At 35.9% G+C, this 22,056-nt stretch overlaps 1 protein-coding gene across 5 annotated transcripts in view; it reads right to left on the reverse strand.

Moving 5' to 3' along the window:
• The window catches only part of WDPCP (WD repeat containing planar cell polarity effector), a 160,030-nt gene that overhangs the window by 91,023 nt on the left and 46,951 nt on the right, over window positions 1-22,056 (reverse strand). For all 5 annotated transcript variants that reach the window (XM_076334985.1, XM_076334986.1, XM_076334988.1 and 2 more), the window contains exons 3-8: window positions 18,571-18,655; window positions 16,817-16,861; window positions 15,776-15,826; window positions 13,219-13,289; window positions 12,923-12,982; window positions 3,569-3,683 (exon numbers count right to left, since the gene is read on the reverse strand). In XM_076334985.1, the coding sequence (XP_076191100.1) occupies window positions 3,569-3,683; window positions 12,923-12,982; window positions 13,219-13,289; window positions 15,776-15,826; window positions 16,817-16,861; window positions 18,571-18,631 (403 nt within the window). In that variant the 5' untranslated portion in view covers window positions 18,632-18,655. The remainder of the gene's footprint in view (window positions 1-3,568; window positions 3,684-12,922; window positions 12,983-13,218; window positions 13,290-15,775; window positions 15,827-16,816; window positions 16,862-18,570; window positions 18,656-22,056) is intronic.

The following is a 22,056-nucleotide window of genomic DNA, read 5'->3' on the forward strand; positions in this document are numbered from 1 at the left end:
TATTACACTGAAGCCTCTGTAATCTCCTAAAAGACATCAACGTGTCATCCTGCCAGGACCTTCTTGGAAATGAGAAATAAAGCCTAGGGAGTACTCCGATTACATAAACATGAATAAATTATCTCATATCAAGTTACCATACATTCAAATATATGTTTTATGCCCTTCCACATTCATTTTCATCTCGGTTCAGCCTTCAATTTTTTTTTCTTATGGTAACATCCACCAGTATTTTGGAAATGCACCTAGCATTGCTTGTGTTAAGGACGATAAATGCAAATTAGCACTTGAGGTTTATCTGGTATTTTGACATTGTAAGGTTCTGGGTGCGGCTGCAGACACCAAGGAGGCTGTTACATACAGGATTATGCTTTAGAGGGGTTATGAATTTGTTGAAAGCTCCACATGGGGGTACCCAAAAAACACAGGTAACCAAGATGGAACAGACTCCCATGGAGTCTAGAAAAGTGCAGTGGAATCCCTGTTGTTATCATAAGGAGGTGCTAGACCAAAACAGTTCGATATAAACGTGAATAACTAATTTGACAATGAAAATTAATTAGACAATAGTATCTAGGATTTTTCACAAGTGTTTTCCAGTTATTCAAGCAGTGCCCACATTTAAAGAGATGTCTGAGAATGAAGTGAGTCATCAGGGTAACTAGTACCAGATCACTGAAGAACTGTTAATGAGAATCAGGTTTAAAGTAAAGCCAGTAAGCTGTTTTCAGAAAGTAAACTCAGAAACCTCTGCTAAAAGGAAAATGCCAAGTAAAGTGGAACTGGATTTAAAAACAAACAAAACCCCGTGGAACAACCCCTGAAAAACAAACAAAAAAAGCATTTGTGACTAATATCCTAGATTCTTAAACATATTTTATATATCCTTAAGTAGATTGACAGTTTAGTCTTACATATAAGCAGTGAAAACTGGCTACTCAGCTTTGCTTTGGTCTGATTTACAACCAATTTTATTTTCCAATAGTCATGTACTGGCACAGCTCTGAAGTATCTGGTATGCAAATACTAAACAGTAAAGTTTAAAGCCAAATGACTGCCTTTGAAATGTAACATTTAACACTAGCTTTTGAAAAAAAAAAGAAATGGTGATAAAGTATCTAACATGGTGAGTTAGAAGCTATAACTGAGATCCTAAACACACATGAAAATTCAAAGCCACTGAATATAGTATCATCAATATGTACACAGTTAAAATATTTTGATATCCTCACAGACATAGTTTACATTAAAGATGACCTACAGCACACCTCAGACGCTTCTGAAATTTGTTTTTGTTGAAGGAACGAAAGCAGGATTCAAAGATCCCTGGGCAGGTGTGAACAAGACTAGCAGTCCCTTGATTTTCAGTATCCGTGGTTGTCTGGGGCAGGAGTGGAGACCAGATCGGCATGAATGCAACTATGGGCATAGACCATTATTCAGAGAAGACCCATATGCTGTAGAGTCAGATTACCCTAAAAAGGCAGGCAGTGTAGTTAATATTCTACATACTAGTATTGCAAGACCTCAGTGCCACAAAATAATTTAGAAAATGAGAAATACTATTTTCTTTTAGGAAAGCAATTTTTCTATAATTTCTAATTAAATTTATTTTTTTAATTTTGCCTATAAATAATAAAAATCAGGAGGACTTTATTAGAGGTAGGAGGATTATAAATGCAACCTTAATTCTGTATTTTGTGCACACAATCTGACCTTTATTCCAAATGTTAAAAGGGCATGCTACTCTGAGTTAGAATTACAACATTTCATAAGTAATTTTGGCAGATTGTAATCTTACCCATTTCTACATATACACAATTGTTAAAATAAGAACTATTATTGTTATACAGACTTCTTGTATTAAATATAGAATTTCTTTTGGCCAACTTTATAATCACAACCCTAATTCCAACCTAGATTTGGAAAGACATGCAATTATGTCAGATTAAAGTTAATTTATTCTAGGACAACATTATGTCATCGTTCTCACATAAGGATAGTTCAGTATAAAAATTTGTATTTTGAACGCTATTTGTGTGGGTAACAAAAGTATCACCTTTTGTTGTTCATGAAAAAAAACCACCACACCTTATTGCAATGACAGATATTGAGGGTTTTGCTTTTACTGAACAGAAGCAGTCCTGTTTCAGCTTCAGACATGGGTATTACCAAACATGGAGGTTTAAGAAATTCTTGAATAAGTGGAAATAAGGACAAACCATTATATAACGTTATTTATAGCAGTTTGAGTGGTATAACTGTAGGAAAACATATTTGTTGCTTTATTATTGCTTTAGTTGTAAGCTTTTTTAGTTAGCAGTACTTTTTTAAAAAAATACTTGTATTTCTATGACATATTAAGCCAATGTAAGGCGAGATACGTATAATTTAATTATATATTTATTATTTATGAGTATTTTTTAAAAGACAGAGTATTCTAAATAAGTTCTACAAACAACTTCAATTTGGGTATAACCTTAGCTTCCATGCTTTCCTACTTTTTGTCCTGAAAGTATGAAATCCTCCCTCTGGAAACAGAGGGCAGAAAAATCTGAGATGGAATTAGTAATCTAGTAACTTAAGTAACGAGTGAAAAAGGAGTCAAGACATTAAATGTGTTTTACGCTCTCTGTGTAATTAGTTGATAAAAAATGAGGTTAGGGTTAAGTTTTTTGATGCTAAAGATTCTACTAACATAGTTATATTAATATTATTTTTCAAGACTACACTACAATATACTGATAAGAAAAGATCAGAGGGACACAGTATTGCAGCTTTTTAAATAACCAGGCCTATATCTATATTCAATAGATGCCTGGGTATGGAAAATAAATCAATAAAGATCAAAGCTAAATCTAGCATATATTCTTATTAAAAGGATGTAATTTGGGTCTACTTTTTAAGAATTTCGAAGATAATGCACATGTAATTTGGCTCACACCAAAATTCCATATTCTTGATCATGCAGATGCCAGGATACTGACACCTGGTTGGGTTCTCAGTGGAGCTCTCTAGAGACACATTGAAAAAGCTATAGTCGTACTATAAAGCTGTTGAAAACTAGTACATTTTCATAAGTTTTCTTCTGCATTAAACTAAAACTTCATTTTTATCAGTCACTAGTTAATAACAATAGTGAGATTCTGGAAATCTAGAAACTAAAGCAGAACACCTCCATATAACTAATGTTATCCAGCCTTTTCTAATAAGTAAATATTTTAATAACTATCCCATGTAATTAATCAGTTGGCTAATGTTTGGTTCTGTCCCATTTTCCCACTTATGAAATAAACATGACAAGTTCAAATGGCATGTTCACAGTGATTAAAATGTGTAAGAGACTGAATTTTAGAAACCCATTCAGTATTTGACAAGCCTGAAAACTTTGATGTTAAATATTATTCTTAAAGTGTTCTTAGTCCTGAGGGTTGTAACTATGGCTTTACATGCAATTACTTGTTGTGTTTGCAAGTCCCCGGTGGCAATAATTAGTCTACCTGTTGACATACTGTTTCTCTACTCTATTGTTAATGTAGGCAATTGATTTGCACGTGGGTGTAATTACCATCACTGATGGTGTCGGAGATGAGCTTCCCCACCAGGGTCCTGTCAATCACCACTTTCTCCAGCTGTGGCCCAGAAAGGCTTAGGGACACCAATATACCTGAGTGAAAGAGGAGCTAAATCCAAATAGTGAGAAAACAAGGCATCAAGAATCATTAATAAAGTGAAACGTTCCAAGGTACATATTAGCAGCTGTCCATTACGTAGTAATTTAATTTTCAAAATTATCAACAAGACTTATCGTTGATGTTAAAATGTCGTATAATGACTTTGAAAGCTTTTTCAATGAAAGGGAGAGGTGTAATATGACACTGAATTATACAGGTATAAGAATTACAATTGCTGAACACTTGAAAAAGATGCATGCTAAGTCCCCAAATGTTGCAGAAAAATGTACTGAATTAGTTTGTTAAAAATGGAGATAAAAATTCTGTCCCGAATGAGTAAAGGGATGACGCTGATCACTCTATCATCCATGGACCTGATTTTTTCTGTATAAAATAACTGCATAGCCTGCATGAAGAAACATATAAAGTTGGGCTTCATGTAATTTTATATTATTATCACAGATTAAAACCAGCACCTTTTTGCTGTCCTTGTTATTTCTGATAATTCACATCTTGTTTAACTTAAATAATGATGCCCTACCACAGTGATAGATGTGGGCTCCTAATAAATCCATATACACCTTAGCACAAGGTTATAGATGTCTCTCTTAGAAAGAAGGAATTTAAACCATTGGACAGAATAGTCAGAGGCTTATTTCAGAGTTAACTGAATATTTCTGCCTAATTAATCTCAATTAAATGATACATATAATCTTGAAGACTAAGTCACAATACTTATCAGCTCCTTCTGACGCCGTACCTTGTATGAGAGAGAGAATGCTCAGTGGGAGGAGCTATGAAAACCATTTCTTTTTGCATAATTAAACCATTAAACTTAGTCATTTTCTGAATGCAACTATTACAGCAAAGAAATGCAGAAAATAAACCCCATAAAATTCCCTGCTCCATTGTGAGTTGACCTCACTTTGCCAAGTTACTCCAGTAGCAGGAGTATATGAAAAGCTTTATTAGAGAGAGATTGTTTTCTTAATAACACGGTAAAAGATAAAGTCAGGGGTTTATAAAAAAGATTTCTGACCATATTAATTGTTTAATTCATTGCCAAACTTGGGTTCTACACAAACCTTGATGTAAAAACAGCGAAAAAATCACTACTGTGACTTTGATCTTCACATGCAGTACTGAAAACACAAGTGTATTTTAATTCATCTTCCAGTGCCACCTCTGATCCTGCAAGCTGCTAGACTAGATGACCTCAGTGTGTAAGTTAAAGTTTCAGGCCAGCTCTCATTCCTGTTACACGGCAGCAGTTCTGAAGGACTCATTCTGGCAGCTAGGTTCATCTCCCTCTAATCAGTGAAAAAAAAAAAAAAATCATTATTCGTTCAGCAGAGGCTATACCAGCCCTAAACTTGCTGAACAATCTTTTCTGCCAAAGGAATCCTCAGTGGAAAGACCATTGCAGAAACGTACAGAGGGCTCACCAAAGGCCAGAAGTCTGGGACTCCAGCTCCTACTTCTAACAGCAGATTTTTAAAGAAATCTCTGTGCTTTTAAAAAAATTACTACTAAAGAAATACTTGCTCTTGTATTAGGATGTGGCATAAAAATCCCTGTTTGTTTTATGCTAGAGCTGTGAGACAGAGTGGTTGCACACTTTTTAGTACAACACACTTGTACATAAACACCAGGTGAACTTCCTTGCAGTGAGATCTACTGGATTGTAGTAGTACAATCCAGTACCGGGGGACAGGAATGTAGTGATCTAATTGAGCTTGCCTCTTGTGCAATGCTCTGCTCCCAATAATTCAGCTATGAAAATTCTGTTCTACATATTTTGCTATATTACTATGCTCTCTGTAGCAAAGAACAGGACAAGCATATTTAAATAAATTACCTTCTTGCCCTGACTAATATCTTTAACCAACATTTTTCCAATCTATCTTCCTGTCAATTCACAGTAGTTTGAAAAGAAATTCTAGTGACATCTGAAATAGAAAAAAAAAAAATACCTGTGATGTGAAATGAATTTGTTAAGAACAACTGATCATTTCCCATCCTGCCAAAGTCTAATCATTCATTCGTTTGATAAATATATATAGTCAATGTTTCAATATTCTCTGTCATGACAGATGTCCTTTAAGGTTTTGTCCTAGTAAAAATGTTAGACACAGTTACACTCATGCAGCTTTTATTACAATCTTTCAAAACTTCAATTTATCCTTATGTTGAAGTTAAATTGTGATTTTATCTAATCTATTTCCAACTAGATAATGTTAAGTCCAGCAAGGTTTGACTACAGTTAGCTGTAATTGTCCGAAGAACCTAGTTGAAAAAGTGGGGGTTGAAACCAGAAGTTGACAAACTACAATGCAAGCAATGATCAAGCAAAATTACATAAATACTCTAGAAAGATCAGTTCTAAATTAATGAATGAATATCAGCCTGCCAGAGAAGGGTAAAACACCCCAAATCCTTCAGTGTTTTGTGCCAACAAGACAGCTGGTGCAGTCATATAAATAAACTCTCCAATTCGTGTCTTCCTCAAAGCCTTTGCTTGGGAGCTATGTTCTTCCCTCAGAAAATGTTACTGTAATGGTAGGTTGCTCCCATGCTTCCTTTTCTTGCAAGGAGCAAGAAGAGCATCCTGGAGTTAACCTGGGAGAATAACCTAAGTGAATCAGAAGTCTGTTTGTAGCTTCTAGGTTTACCTGACAGAGTAGGGATATATACCACCCATCCAGGTAAAGGGGAGAAGCAAAACACAGGAAAAAATGTGTTTTGATCTGTAGATGGTCAGTGATCTTGAATGATTGTTATTCAATGAGGCCACATGCTTGTCATTCTGCTGACATCTAATATGTCCATCCGACATGCTGTATAGAGACATGCTTGCAAACTCTTAACTTGAGAGCAACAAATGAGGTTAGGATTCTGTAACTCTTAATTGTTTCACAGTGTATTTCACTTTATGCCTATATGTTCATTTCCTGGTAATGACATATATCACACCTGTTACAGAGCTAGAATAGAAATCTATGAAAACTGCTCCAGTGTATGATGACAAGACATTTATATAAATATAAAATATTGTTCTAATGGGTGTGCTTTGCTTTGCACCTATGAAACTAGTCATTAAACCAATGCTATGTATTTTCAATATTGCATAGATCTCTCTCGATGCTATCAGTATGGCATGATAGAACGACAGAAAGTAGGTAAAAATAGTATCATTTCCACGGCTTTTATTGTTTCTCCCTTTGCGCTCCCTCCTTCTTTATTTTTACAGTAAAACATTCTTTCCCATTATTCTACACAGAAGTTTGAGATATTTGGGCAAAACTTAAATTTTAATTTAACAAATTTTTGCTATAATAACTTACCATAGTTGGTAATATACCTGTGCTCCACAGGTTTAAGTCCTTCCCTCTAGGAACTTTAGAGTCTAAATTTAAAAAGTACATCAGAGACCTTACACACTATATGGCCATGTAAGGTCAGTATCTCTTCCACTTCGCTTTAAAAATCCTTTGGATTAGAATTGGGGCTTGTTTTTAAATCGTTCTTAAAGTTTACCACGAAATACAAGTAAGTATTTAAATAAAGCAGGGAAGTGGTTGAGTCACCATCCCTGGAAGTATTTAAAAGATGTGTAGATGTGGCGCTTAGGGACATGGTTTAGTGGTGGACTTGGTAGTGTCAGGCTAACTGTTGGACTTGATGATCTTAAGGGCCTTTTCCAACCTAAATGATTCTATGATTCTACAATTCTGTATTCTCTTTCATCAAAAATATTCTGTAAAAGAGAAAATATTTATGTGCTCGAATTGGAACTTCACTATTTCACTTCCTTACTTACCATGTAGTCTATGCAAAGACTGTTACATGATAAGAAGATTTAAGTGCTGTTATACATAAGCTTGCATAGTTAAGCTCATATTTTGGTGGATGGGAGCAATCCAATCATAATGAATATAAAGCAAATGGGGAAGATTGCAAACTTGGCTTGAACACAGATACACAATGATCCAACTCCAAAAAGTACTGCTCAAGGGAATTGCCCATCATTGCTAAAGAATAAAAGCAAACGTAAGAGGCATTATTTACACAAGGCATGAAGTCATTCCATCTAACAGATATCAAATTAGGGAAAGAAGCTCACAGTAATGAAACACATCACAAATTTTTCAGACTGAAGTACTGTGATGTGAAAAACAGAAATCAGAAGAGTCATCTCTACAGCTTTAACAGTCTCAAGGTATTCCTAAACAAAATATGAAAGCATGACTTCATACCTATAGGAAGAATAGGCATAGCCTTTGTACTTGAATGTAGTCCGAGTAAAATGTTTGGGCATCTGGTCATTCTACATGCTGGGAAGGAAGGGCCGCTTAATTTCTGTGTTACTGAGGAGTTGAATATGAAGACTTTGATAGAAGGAATTACGCACTTTGTGTGCCAAGAATGGCTCTCCAATGAGCAAGAAAGACATAAGAAGGAGCAGAGAATACTCAGGGGACGACTTAGCCCTTCCCTTCCCCAATAGCAAAGCGCTCCAGTACGTATTCGAGTTACTTTTTATTAAGGACTTAAGTACAGGCTCACGACTTATGGACTTTAGTAGAACTTAAGCATGTACTTAAGTGGATTCCTTTATCCTCGGAAGCCTTAGCCCTTGACTCCTCATTCATGCAGCTTAGCTGCTTATCAGCCCTTCTACCTAAAAAGATACCTGCAGAGCAAAGCCAGGATTTGCTTCTATCTGATTAAAATTGGAAGAGAAGGAAAATATGCCTGTAAAAAATATTGCTGCAAACTGTTTTCCCTTACAGAGCCCAACCAACAAAGGAATATGCAAAAGGAGAAAAGAATTGCAAAGCATTTCTTGTTCAAGCAGGTTCCCAGGGTTTTTCCCCACCTCTTCATTCCAGATTGCTTTCTTAGCCACCCTACCGTAATTACTCTGTTGCATGCCTTATTACAGATGAAGTTATTGTTGTTACACGTTACTGTTTCACAATAATCAATGCATTTGTACTTCTAGCTCCAAATCTCTACAACCACACAACACATTAATGGCTGTGATCAAAAGCAACCAAAACAATTTAATATGAGGGCAGTGTACCTCTTAGTAACTGGTGATGGGTACTAGCTTCTCATGTATTGTAGCCAGAATGTCTTGATTTTGATATCAGATGTGCTACTGTATGTCACCACGTATCTTGCTAATTCAGTTTGCTTATGGGCATTGTAGCTGATATATCAAGCCGTGTCAGCAAATATTGCTGTGTATCTCAATTCAGAATCCAGTTCTAAGTATGTCAATGATGGTAACATAAAAACCATTCATATACGTATGTAAATTGCAACACAAATCAAGTTAAATCAAATCAAATTTAGCAAAGAATATAGACATCTTTTTCATTAGCAGGTAACAGATATGATTCACAGCTAGTGCTTGGCTTTTATACTATATAAAATAATTCAGTGTTGGCATGTGTTTAGTTCTACATCGTAATGCAAATGTAAAACTCAAAAAAGTTGGAAATCAAATGTTTCGGCTAGATCTCATTATTTTTTACTACCTTATATTGTAAAACCAAACCTGAACCAATGGCATCATTTCATAGGATTGATTTCATGATTTTGTGGCAAAACTTAAAAGCATTCCAAAGAATTAGAGAAGGAGACCAAGAGGAAGGGAAGCAGCCAGAGCCAAGTTGAGTAAACTCAACAATACTGATAAAATTAATTCCTTAGATTATTACTCCTCGGCAGGGAAAGCCGAGGAGTAAACTGTTTATTTAATTATAAAAAGTACAGTGGCATCTTATTGTAAAGACTTCTTGTCTTTTTTTCCGTCATCCTTCTTTTATGGTCTATTTATTTTATTTTCCTTTGACATCAACTAACTGAAGATTACAGGATTATTTCAGCAACTCATCACAGGTCATCAAAGTTGGGGTTCAGAAGTACCATACAGAAATGGTGTGCATTCAGATCCTACTGGAACAAGTAGGAACAGAGCTAAAGAAAAGACCTCAGTCCTTTAGGGCTCAACTAAGCTCTTTTAAATAGGAGAGCAAGCTCCTTGACAAAAATCCCTGTACAGTCTAGGTTATGTTTACGTCAACTGGCACATCACCTATTTCAGAAGCTCTAAGCAGTACTAGAATGTATACTTAGGACTACAAAAATGAAGGTCAATGGATTTTTTTTTTGCAATGGACAAGGAAGTAAATATGAAACTTCTAATGCACTGATTGTATAAAAATAGTAATAGGAGAAATTTTGATGTATAAAATGAAACATCAAGAAAGGTAGAAAGCTGGGCCAGCATTATAGTAGTTCTAGGCAAACTCATCTAGAAGAGCCAATTTTGAGAAATACATTCATACAATGGACAAGATAATCTCCATGCAAACTAACTAGATTTTTCATTGAGGCATATGCATGAAGTCTAATTGGTCATTTGCACACAAACAGTTAACTTGACAGCACACTTATTTTTAGCAGATGCATGTTTAAATTTATAGCCCACGATTTTTGCCTGTGTGCCAGTTAGAAGCTGGAAGTGCTGGAGGAAGCAGTGAGGGATTAGGAATAGTGATGTTTAGGTGCCAGAAGGCACACCAGCAGCAGTCCTATGCTTGTTTTTCACAAAATCTGAGGGAACTCATACTACTCTTTTAAATGATAGTCTTGTTATCATTGTATCACCTTTCAGATTTTTTTTCCATTTGTTCTGTCTTGCTAAAGGTACAACAGCCATTGAGTTTTTGGATAGCATATTGTTATTACAACACAAAGGGACCTCTTCCTGGTTCAGCTAAAGATATGGCAGATTCAATTACACAGAACATTTACTGAAGAATGTGATGGCCGTTAACTATTTTAATTTCTATAAATGAATTTATTTGACACTGTATTGCTACTAAAACTCAAAGAGCTAAAAAAAAGATACTATAATTAAACCATATACTCAGATTTAGCCTAAATCACTGAAAATTATGGCAGTCAGGGTAATTCACTACATGCTCTCCATGCTGTTTGTCTGACATTTTGCTTTCTATTACACTTGAAAGTTAATGCAAACATGGACTCTTCTTTTTCCACTAGCAGCTGCTCTGGTATCCATCCAAAATAGCATGTGAATACAGCTGTGCTATGACATAGATCACACCATTATGTGATAAGCACTTTCTGCTGAAACAGTTAATTAGTCTCCTACTTAAAACTAAAAAATAAATGTACAACATCTTTTCCAGAAGCTTCGGAACATTTGTATCAAAAAGGGAGAGTCCAGCTATTCCTGCAAAATGTTCAAAGACAGATGAGCAGCAGAAAAACAAACCGTTTGACATAAAAATTGATAGAAGACAACTTTTCTGTTCTAGACTCTCCCAAATTATTCATTTTTCTCTATTTTACTTTCATTTGTTGGAGAGCTTATATTTTCAGGAAGACAGAAAGTGGAATAACACAATTGTTTTGGCAGAACATTCTAAACCCTGTTGGGAGACTCCAATTATCAGCCATTATTTTATAAAAAAAATCTTGTTTTGTGATTGAGAAACCAAAAGCAGAATTTAAGGACAGAGAAATGACTATGATTTTTATCTATAACTTTAACTCTGGCTATGTTATAAGCTATACAATCACTTCTACTCTAGCTATACAAGCCATCTAAAAAACCTAAAAAAATATTCAATTTATCAAGCTACCCCTTTACATGATTCAATCCAATATAGAGCCAGACCTAATATACTAAGATAAAACCGTCCATCTCTCTTCTTTCCCATCTTGTACAAGAAATAAGTAAAATTGCATGTGTCTCCTTTTTGTTTATGTAAGCCTGAAACTACTTAGAGGATGCTAAGTCAAAAAAAAGATTTTTATACAGAATTGATAGTGAAACAAAGGTGTTATATTATAAAGGCAGGATGATCAAATTTTGGCAAGAAGTTCACTGTTCCAAAGCATGTATCGGTAAGGAATGCGGGCGGATACAGACAGATGGGAGGGGAAGGAAAATGATAGAGGGAGAATGGACGGGAAAAGCGAATGATGAGACAGCAAACTGGGAAGCAGATGAATACACTCATGGCTAATTGACTAAGTATTTCTTAACCAAATTCCTTTCCTAATCAGAACAACAATAACAGAAAAAAATATTGTCCTCTAAATTAGCATACAATTAATATTTAAATCCGTTCTAGAAGATTAACATTCACAGATAGATACTATGTAATCGGTATGCGAATGATATACATTTACTAGCGATAATATCTGATAGGCAAATGTAGCTTAGACAACAATATCTTTATTATTGATATGAAAAGACTACATACTATTTGGCATGTCAGGTATTTAAAAATTTTGCTATTCTTAAAGACATTTCTGGATTTCCAGCTGTCTAATGTTCGAATATTTAATATTCATCCTGCTGACACACATTTGGAACTACATGAATTAGAAGAAAAAAATTATGAATCTGAAAAAGCATAAAAGTTAGAACACAAAATTTCTTTTTAGAAACAGTATTAGTAATATTTACAAGTATTGCCCATGCCAAAGCAGCTTCAAATATGATGCACATTCCTCATGAACAATGAAGACTGCAGAAACTTATAAAATACATTAGATATGTTTTTCAGAACAAGCTTGTGATTAAGGAGCTAGAGCACGTGTCATGTTCCGATCTCCCACCTACCCTACTGTTCTGTATTAATGAGGATGTGAAAGGCTGTTTCTTGTATACAATATGTGGAACTTATATAGACAGAGAACATAGCCACATGTGTGCCACATGTCACAATATCTTTTGTTCCATAACTTGATTAACGATCTAGCTGGTTTAGTGTTATAGCTTCCCTCCCATATTACAAAGCACAAAGTAAAAAGATTTGCGACAGACATGTAAATAATTAAGATATAAAAATGTAACATAACATAGATTCCAGACCTGTCTACATATTTTAACTGCTCCCTTAGCCTGCTATTTTAAGGTACAGGATGCTTTCAGTTTCCCCAAATAATAATAATCTCACAGAATCAGGGCCCTTTAATGTAATTTTTCTTGCTGATAAAAACCAGATTTTTGTTTTGTAGCATCTATTTCAGGTTAGAAATTTAAATAAACATAATCTAGGTAACAAGAGCCCGTATATTAAAAAAACCCAATGATTTTCTGTGTTAGTTAACATTTTAACACTATTGCATCAATCACTGAATGGCTCTTCAGCTCCACTGACTGAACATTGCAAAAGCTTGTCAAAACATTTTACCTGACAGATATGTTTGTTCTTCCATTTGCTCAGCATACATTGACTGTTTTGCATTAAGTCCTAAAGGACAACAGAAAACAGAGTGGAGTTGGCAGTACATATTGTCACTATCGGTTCGGTTAAAGTTTATAGATGAAGCATGCCACACAAAGATGCAGCTGTTTTAAAACAGCCCGCCAGACAAAAGCACATTTATCATCACTGGGAGAGTTGGATCTTTATGAAAATTAAAACTGTTGAAAGAGGTTTGAAAACCGGATTATATGTTGCTGTATTTGAAACTTTCTGAAACATACCTCTACCTCCTTGAGTGTATCTCGCAGTTTGTCTGGTCGCTTGTTTTTCAGTATCCAAGGATAATCTCGAGCTGGCAAATAAAAGTAAAAAAAAAAAAAGATACAGAAATGTGTATATATAGGCAACTGTATACATATATGCATGTGTGTGTGTGTGTGTACAAACATACATTTATATATAATAAAAAAAAAGTTTTTCAAGTTGAGCTTCCTTTTCCATGGAAACACAAAACTAAGATTTCTAGGAGTTACCTTAAACATAAAACTTACCTATAATTGGAAGGAAATGGCTATGGTTTCTATTGGTTTGTATTGTCAAATGATATCCTTTTGAAAGGCTCTGTTGTAGAGCAGTTAGCATGAAATATCCACACTGACCATGACTTCACCATGGCAATTGTGTACAAAGCTCTCGGGATGTAATATCTTACCCAGCTGCCAAGCACTTGCAATACATTCAGTATGTTAACTCGGATTCAAGTTATCAAATCCTAAACAGATACGATTCTTTTGAACCAGCATTTCATTGCCTAATTTCAAAAAGCAGGCACTAACATGTCTGCAAAATATATATACATGAATATATGCATATATAGAGGTATTAACAACAGGTAATTGTGAACGCCATAACTTAGATTATGAAGTATACTTATTTATAGGATTTGTTCTTGAAAATTTGGTCTGAAGAATCTGCCAAGTCAAGCAAACAAGAAACTGCATGACTGCTACAGTCCTTTAACAAATTTATTAATGTTCAGCAAACTATTGTGACAATTCTGGCCTAATACATTAATCCTGAAACCAGGAGGCAAAGCTTCCTCTGGAGTTGCTAGTAATTGGCTTGTTTCATGGCTGAGAATCAGGCTCTAATAACTTGTGAAATTTCATAATTTAAAAATGAGCAGTTTTCTGTTCATAAGTATACAATAAAACCCATGAGAAACTAAACCACGTCTTTTTAAAATCTAGCCTATTTAAAGGAAACCTGATGAAAAGTTTTGAGCTCCAAGCTGTCAGTTTGTACGCCAACTTCCAGACTGAATGACTTAACAGTTGTGTTTAAACCTCCCTGCAAAAAGGAGCTTACAATAGAAGTGCTATGGAGTGAAAAAATGAAGGATTTCATATATCAACAAAAGAGCACACCAACATACAACTTCTCTTTGTATTTTATTGGACTGAAGCCAGTGTTGGTGGAACTGTTATGATAATATTAATTAGGCATGTAAGATCACATTTTCAATGGGTGCCTTCATAAATACTGGAATATTTATCCACATATGCAAAATGGGAAATTGCCTGTACAGATACCAAACTATATATACAAATCAGCAGCTGTGAATAAAGTTACCCAGTGCTCCTCTTTAAGAAATGTGCTATACAGTGCTTTGTGCCTAGGCCACCCTTATATTTACAGCAACAAGGTACAGTAGCTTGTGTTCCTTCTGCATGTCACACGTATAAAAGATAACAGTTGGGGCTTCTGTATAACAGGGTTTATCTGGGCCTGCTTCTCTCTTCATACAGGCAGCGCCTGTAAGATAATGCTACACAGAGCACAAGGGATGTAAATCCATTAAGCTCCTCCCTACTTATAACCCTTTCTCACCTCCCCACCTTTACAGAGCTGTATTGATTCTGACTGACACACAACCCTCCACAGCGGGTGTAGATTTACCACATGGCTGCGTGCACCTTTATACCCATCCCCAGTGGGGCTTCAGCCTGCTCCAAACACACCTTATGGTGTTGCAAATAACTTATCCTTCTGGAACACATTTTGCCTTCAAACACACGCACAATTCCACGTGAATTTTCATTACGATAAGATAAAATGTTAAGGCAATTCTTACAGCATACATATCACTTTGTGAAGTTGTCTAAAAATCAGTTAGATTTTTCAGAGTTGTCATGTAATAATGTTTGAACATTAATGAATGCTCTGAGCAATAATAACTATGCAGGAGTTTTAAAACTTGAGCTAAAGAAAAGTTGTACTAATATAAAAATCTTTAACTGTCACAGTACTGCTGTGTGATAGCATAAACTGAAATTGCTTTTAACCAGATAATGCAGGAACAGTGTAAATGGTTCAAAGCTAAAAGTGTTCTATGAAGGCAGCTGATTATTAACCTGGAATTTGATTTTGGCTGAAAGTATTTTAGTTATAATTTTCAGTTTTGAGGCAGTTGGTATTTCAATTCAAGAGCTGATTGGGAAAATGTTTATTGCTCATCTGCTGAGTAAATTTCATAAGGAAAAATCTGGATTGTGATTATTTTTGTGATTCCTCCTGACAATGGATTTGAGAAGCAATACACACTACCATGCCTAGTGACACAGAAAAAATCAGATTGTAAATATACCAGGAAGGAATAATGACAACTTTTCAATTGTTTTGTGCTGTGTAGTTCTGTGACCGTCTGTCTTAGATGGCATGTGGAGACAGTTACATTGGAAGCAGTCTGAAGTTCTTTTAATGCTTTTCCAGGGGCATCACCAATCCAAATTAATAATTTGGTCTTACTCTAACAAGGAGCTCAGAAAATGTCCTTACATTCTGCTAGCTTTTGCTTCTCTTCTAAGTAACCATGCTTCATCTGTGATGCTAAAGGAAAGAAAGGATGAAAAGATAAATGATAATCCTTACAACTGCTGTCAGCAAATATTAATATTAGAGAGAAGATTCATACAGTTTGATAAAACACAGAAATTTACAAAACATTAAGACAGCCCCGATGTTTTCACCTCGTAAGGCAGATATCTTAAATTTGCAGTGAAAGAAAGGCTTGTGCAGCCCAACAGGTGGGCCGGCGTTACTGAGCCTCCAATCTCATCAGATAGTGAAGTGAGCTGCAACTGAACGCAGAAGAGAAGCTGAGTCAGTCTGTCAGCAGAGCCATGGAGACAGCGTATTAACCACGAAACTCAGCCCACGGGATGCCTGCACAAGCCTCCGCTCTAACCTGGCCACAAAGAGGAAGTAACTCTAGCCGAATAGACCTTTTGGCCCATCGTGAAACTTCTAGGATTAGCAGGATTAATCAGATAAAGAAAATTGATCGTTCACTCTGAAATGGCCATTTCAGATACCAGGTAGGGATGCAGGAGGCCAGGGCTGGCACTCTTGCGCGTTCACGATGCCCTCTGCTGGGACTCCAGCAAACACCCAACTACCGCAGCGGCCAGGGTCCAACGGCCCGAGCCTTGGACTGCACTGTCCCTCACAGTTATGTTAGTGATGTTAGTACGGTGTTTTGGTATTGTGCAGCAGGTGAAAGGGCTGAACAGAATATAAAATATAATATAAAATATAAGAATTTAGAGTATAAAATCCCACTGAGGTTTCTAATGACATAAAGGTTGGTTTTATGTAAATATTTTTCAATGTTTTTTCTTCTGTGGAATAAAAAGTTTTTAAATACTCTGACGTAACTTGGGAGAGATAATCTCTTTCTGTGCTTCCTTACTCTATAGAAATACAGAGGCATACATTAACACGAAATTCGAAATTGCAGTTTTCAGAGCAAGCGGTCGGTGTCAAAGATTGAACATCTGGAAGTTTTGTTTAGTTTTAGTTATGGTTATTATATTTTACCTGGTTCTTTCTTGTCGTAGTACTGGTGGATCCCAATATCTTCATCTATACAATTGAAGGTAAATATATTTAATTATGGATGTGACACTGGAAACAAAACACAACTTAGCAAGCAAAGTTCAGCATCTCAATTTTTGCTAGCTGGAGCAGAGCGTTAGGTGTTAAAATACAAACGACAGTGGAAACACTACAGCATATAATCTGCATACCAGTAGGACTTTCAAGAACCAGCAAGCAAGGACTGAAGGAGAATGTGACAGGTCCTTACATTTATTTGGAGCCGTCATTTCCTTCACATACACTTTGAGTCTCTTCCAGCTGCCAACATGCAAAAGTATTTTTACCACTTTCCTGCTTAGCATCTTTTGTGTTCTTTCACAAGGAAAGGTAAGGATCGCGGTGAAAAGTGTACCTTAGAATAACTTAAAATGTTTTCTGATGACTGACACAGCTGAGCTAAAGACAACAGGATTTTTTTAAGTTTCATGAACTCATAAAGCTGCCCTTTCAAAGGATCCACTATTTTTAATCTATAGGTATTATTGTCAACCTGGTTCCCATGGCAAAGAAATTTGGATGTTTCAGGTACATTGGGACTGCAAGCCACACCAGCCAGTTCCTGATGTGGCTGACTGGTAAATATTTAGATGTGCCACAGCAAGCTCCACCAAGTAGATCTGAGTGTGGCTTTAAGTTGCATTGTTTTAAAATAATTAGTTTGACACCGCATCTGTCTCCTTCTAAACTCAGACAGGGATACACCATGGGGAGAAATTCCTCACATGGAGGAATGTAGGGAAGGCACAGCAATGGCAGGCAGCTTTTAAAACAAGACAGCAGTCCTCCCTTCTGCCTCAGAATTGTAGAATGATGTTTGTAGGCAATGAATAAATGGACAGAGAGGAAGCAAGAAGGTCAAAGCGGAAAATAGGCACAGTAGGCCACAGTACATCTTTAATTACAGTAAATCACAACTATGTGTTTACTTGAACCATCAGACTTTTCTATGAAATACAGCTTTTGACTTTTTTTATATTATTGTTGTTTCAGAACATTCTCACACAAAGATGGGATGCCAAGACATATTGAGTCAATATTTGAATAATAACATCCAACTGAATATTCATTCATATTCAACTGAATTGTCAATAATACTCAAAATAATATTTCAACAAAAGTATTGTACACTATAATTGGTATATTTTGATATGGCCCACTTATAAACCAGTGGGTTTTTTTTTAGTAGTATATTTTAGCAATAGCAAGGCAAGATGAATGAAGGTAATTTCTACATGGCTAGTAATTAGTCATGTGTCTCCTGGAACAATCAATTAATAAGATAAACTGTAAGTATAAAATTTCAAGTAATCACGCAAAATACCCAGAACATGCAGTAATTTTTTATTTTCATGCTAAGTACAAATCACAATGCCTCTGCAAATCACTTGACTATTGAACTTCATTTACCCAAACTAGTCATTAAACTGAAGCTTACAGTCAAGTAGGGCATAGCTTCCTAAAAAGGAAAATGCATCCAATTAAATATAATCTTAACATTTTTTACTTGAAAGGATGCTCCAGTTCTATGATGAGATAAGCAACGAAGCTGACCAAGTTCAAACATCATACTGCTGCCTAATTTTCTTTCTCCTAAGTATAAAAACCACTTCATTTGGGTATTCAGAATTTTATATAAGTTTAATATTCATCAACAACCTTTGCTGTTTTGTTTTTAGTAACGGGTAACAGCTCACCTCTAATACGTAAGTTAGTCTTCAAAGACCACAGGAACATCTCAGTCAGGCAGAAAGACATCTGGTAGCAGATGGAGCCTTAGCACTATCAAAAGAAGGAAAGAAACTGCATGAGCAAATTAATTACCCTCTGTCACAAATGAAACTGCAAGTATTTTGGAAACTAAGTGCTAGAAGAACATAGCACCAATGACATTTTGTTATATGTAAGTTGTAGTTTTCGACCACGATAAAATGAATGATGCATGGAAAAGAATAGGATAAGAAATGTATGTATGTCTATATATCCATCATATACAGAGACAAATAAACGTTTGTTTAAATTTACAGCTGCTCTCACCAAAGTGAGTAACTTTGTGCTTGATGCTTCTCATATACACATTATAGTCTATTTTTACTGTATGGTTATTACCTTGACACATGCAAAAGTGAAGCCACTACTTAAAGATCTGGTTTAGATAGGAGAATTTGACTTTCAGGCCAAATTTTTTAAACACTGTACATTGGGAAGTGTCAATATAGCCAAGAAGAAGTTTTGAACACATGATATTTGCAGACATTAGTTACAGTGCTAAATATAAAAAATGTCTTTCTAAATAAAAAAGAGCACTTACATTAAATCAATTAAAACTGACAACAGATGTGAAGCATATAAAATATATGAGTTGAAATATTATGTGCCTTGACTACAGTTATAAAATGTTTACTGTGTTTTTTTGAACAATCCATCTGAATATTCCCACCAGAGGATGTGTTGTGTTTCAAAGCATTGGGAATCTTCGGAGACACAGTAACCAACAGATTTCCCTGAGTAATTTCCTGCAGTGCTGTAGTTATAAGTGGGCCATCAGACCACTTACTTTCATTTCTTTCACTACACCCAAGAATCCACTGAAAGCTGGACTCTGAAGGGGAGTTTACACAAATACAGCACACTTAAGAACCACTGTTGGTATGGTACTGTACTTGAACTTTTTTTTTCTTTTTTGAAGTGGACTCTTCATTTCCTTTCCATTAGTGCCATCTAGATAATGAACCAATTACAAGATGATTGCAGAATTCCTATCACATAGAGTATAAGACGTTTACGTCAAGAGTGCTGTGATGAAAAATACGTGCAAGATTCTCAGGTAGCATCAAGGAAGCTATCATAGACCCAGCAGAGCTATGAGACCTTGAGGTATTATCACTCAAGCTAATACGTATGTTTTGATGCACTGCCTAATCCACTGAAATAGCACCAAGTGGAAATAGCTTTTTCTTTACACTGATCCCCAAATGTACAAAAAGTCTTGCTGACTTACTAAATCCCATAGTTCTATCAAAAAAAAAAGCAAAAAATAAAAGGTCACAACACATGTAGTAAATGGAATGTACTTTCATCTTGGGCGAGAATGAGGTTTGGAAAAAAAATGCAAGGAGATTAGTAGCATGGTGGTCTGTTGAACATAGGAACCATTTTTGGTATAAATATGGATGAGGGCAGCCCTCATTTTCCATGTGGACTACAGTAAAAGGAGATTGTACATTATAATTTTCTTATTTGTTTTCTTTTTTTTTTCTTACTTCAGCAAGCAAAACAAAACTTGCATTCCCCAAGGCCCATAGATCCTAGATTAGAATCTCTCACTAATAGGAAGTCATTGAATTGAGTGAACTTCTACAAATCCTATCATGGGTTGACTGGGGGGAAAAAAAAAAAAGCCTTTGATTGGCAGATGATCTATTCAGCTGGAGAGAAGGCACATCTGCCCAGAAGACAAGGTAAGACTAGGAGACTTGGGCACAACAAATAATCTAACAAAAATTCCCCAAATTACTCCAAAGCTCTTGTACGTAGGCTCCATGGGTCCTTTTAGTTGTGTCCTCCTATTGAATATAAAGCTATCCCATAACATCTTAATACTGCTGTGTGCCTTCCAAATTGACAGATCAGAGAAGACTTTCAAGTCTTTATTTTTCCACTAAGTGTCAGAGACATGGAAGGAACTCTCCAAAAAACAGAAGGAAGCTTTCAAATGAGCACTAAATACTCAGCCTCCAAGACACGTACTTTTAAAAAATTTGCCCTCAGAAATGAGAAAAAAAGAAAGTTTGTAAGAAAATGTCAAAACCCTAAAGACTTCTAAAGAACTGCACTTCAGTTCTGCACTGAATAACCTAGATGAAGAAAAATTCTCCATGTACCTAAAAAGGTAAAAGAGATTTTGTCAATTATTCTAATCTTGAGTTTAGCTTTTTGCTTCTCACTTTCTTTGGACTCTGAGCACTCACAAACCAGCTAATTATTTGAATGCTGGTTACTGTTTTGCCAGTGAGAATGGACATCTGCCCCAAAAATACTGGTCCAGTCTACCAATACTCTAATTTGAAATACCTTCTGATTAGTTATAGTCTACGGGGGGGGGGGGGGGGGGGGGAAGAGAGAGAGAAAATTTGCTTCTGTAACAAAATACGGCATTGTAAAGTCCGAATATTTTGTTCAGAGAAATTATTCTTTCTTGTTCCTTTTAAAGGAATACATGCCAACTTTCAGAGTTATGCAACTACATCTCACCATTTACCACATTATCATATTCCAGCACAATGGGGATGAGGATGATGACGACAAAGGGATCTTTCTGTATTTGAAAAGTGCCTCTCAGAATTTACAATGTTCCTTTAACTACACGACCTAGACCCTGCCATTGCAAAGAGGTAGGTAAGAAAAAACATAAAAAATCCTCACAGTAAGCTTTAAGGACTCCATCGCCCCCTCTTTAAAATTGAGTAGAATTTGGGAAAAATGGCATAAAATAACTCTATTGTTAAGGTAAAACCGGAATTCAATTTAATAGCTGGTTCTTTTTTCTGGCTCACACAACACTGTCTTGTGTGCTTTCACAATATCTCCACAAACAATAATAGCCAGGGATATTTTGGTGGTTGCAAAAGCTTACTGACAAATGGAAATGTTCTGCAATGGTTAGCCTGCCCCAGTATCTGTGGTCGGAGTGCTTTGTTTAAAAAAAATCCTCAGTTTAGTAAATCTTTGTTTAATCACTGATACAGAAAATAACCATCTGGCTACTTCGTAACATCAACAAATGCTGAAATTGATATCTAGGGTCCACTCCGACACCTTCAATTTAGCTGCTGTCATGCCAAATAATTAGGAACTATGCACTGCATGAGTGATCCAGGGCACCGATACTGTATTTCTCCTCTTTCCGTACAGTTACCTGGGAGAGTGGGGTACTTGTGAAAGGCAATGCGCAGCTCCCGAGGTGAGCACATCCCAAGAACATGGACCTCTGAAAATGTTACAAGCGACCTTGAGCTAGAGAATAGGAAATGCTGACTACAACAGACTATCTGAACTTTGTAGTTTATGTGCCAGAGGCATGGCTCGGTGTCACAACACTATCCCAAGTCCCCCTCTAAGAGTAAATCCTGTAACTGCCAGGCTATAAGACAGTGTTTGATGACCATCTGCCTATTCCATTG

This window comes from Aptenodytes patagonicus, chromosome 3, assembly GCF_965638725.1.
Source record: "Aptenodytes patagonicus chromosome 3, bAptPat1.pri.cur, whole genome shotgun sequence".
NCBI classification, from domain to species: domain Eukaryota; kingdom Metazoa; phylum Chordata; class Aves; order Sphenisciformes; family Spheniscidae; genus Aptenodytes; species Aptenodytes patagonicus.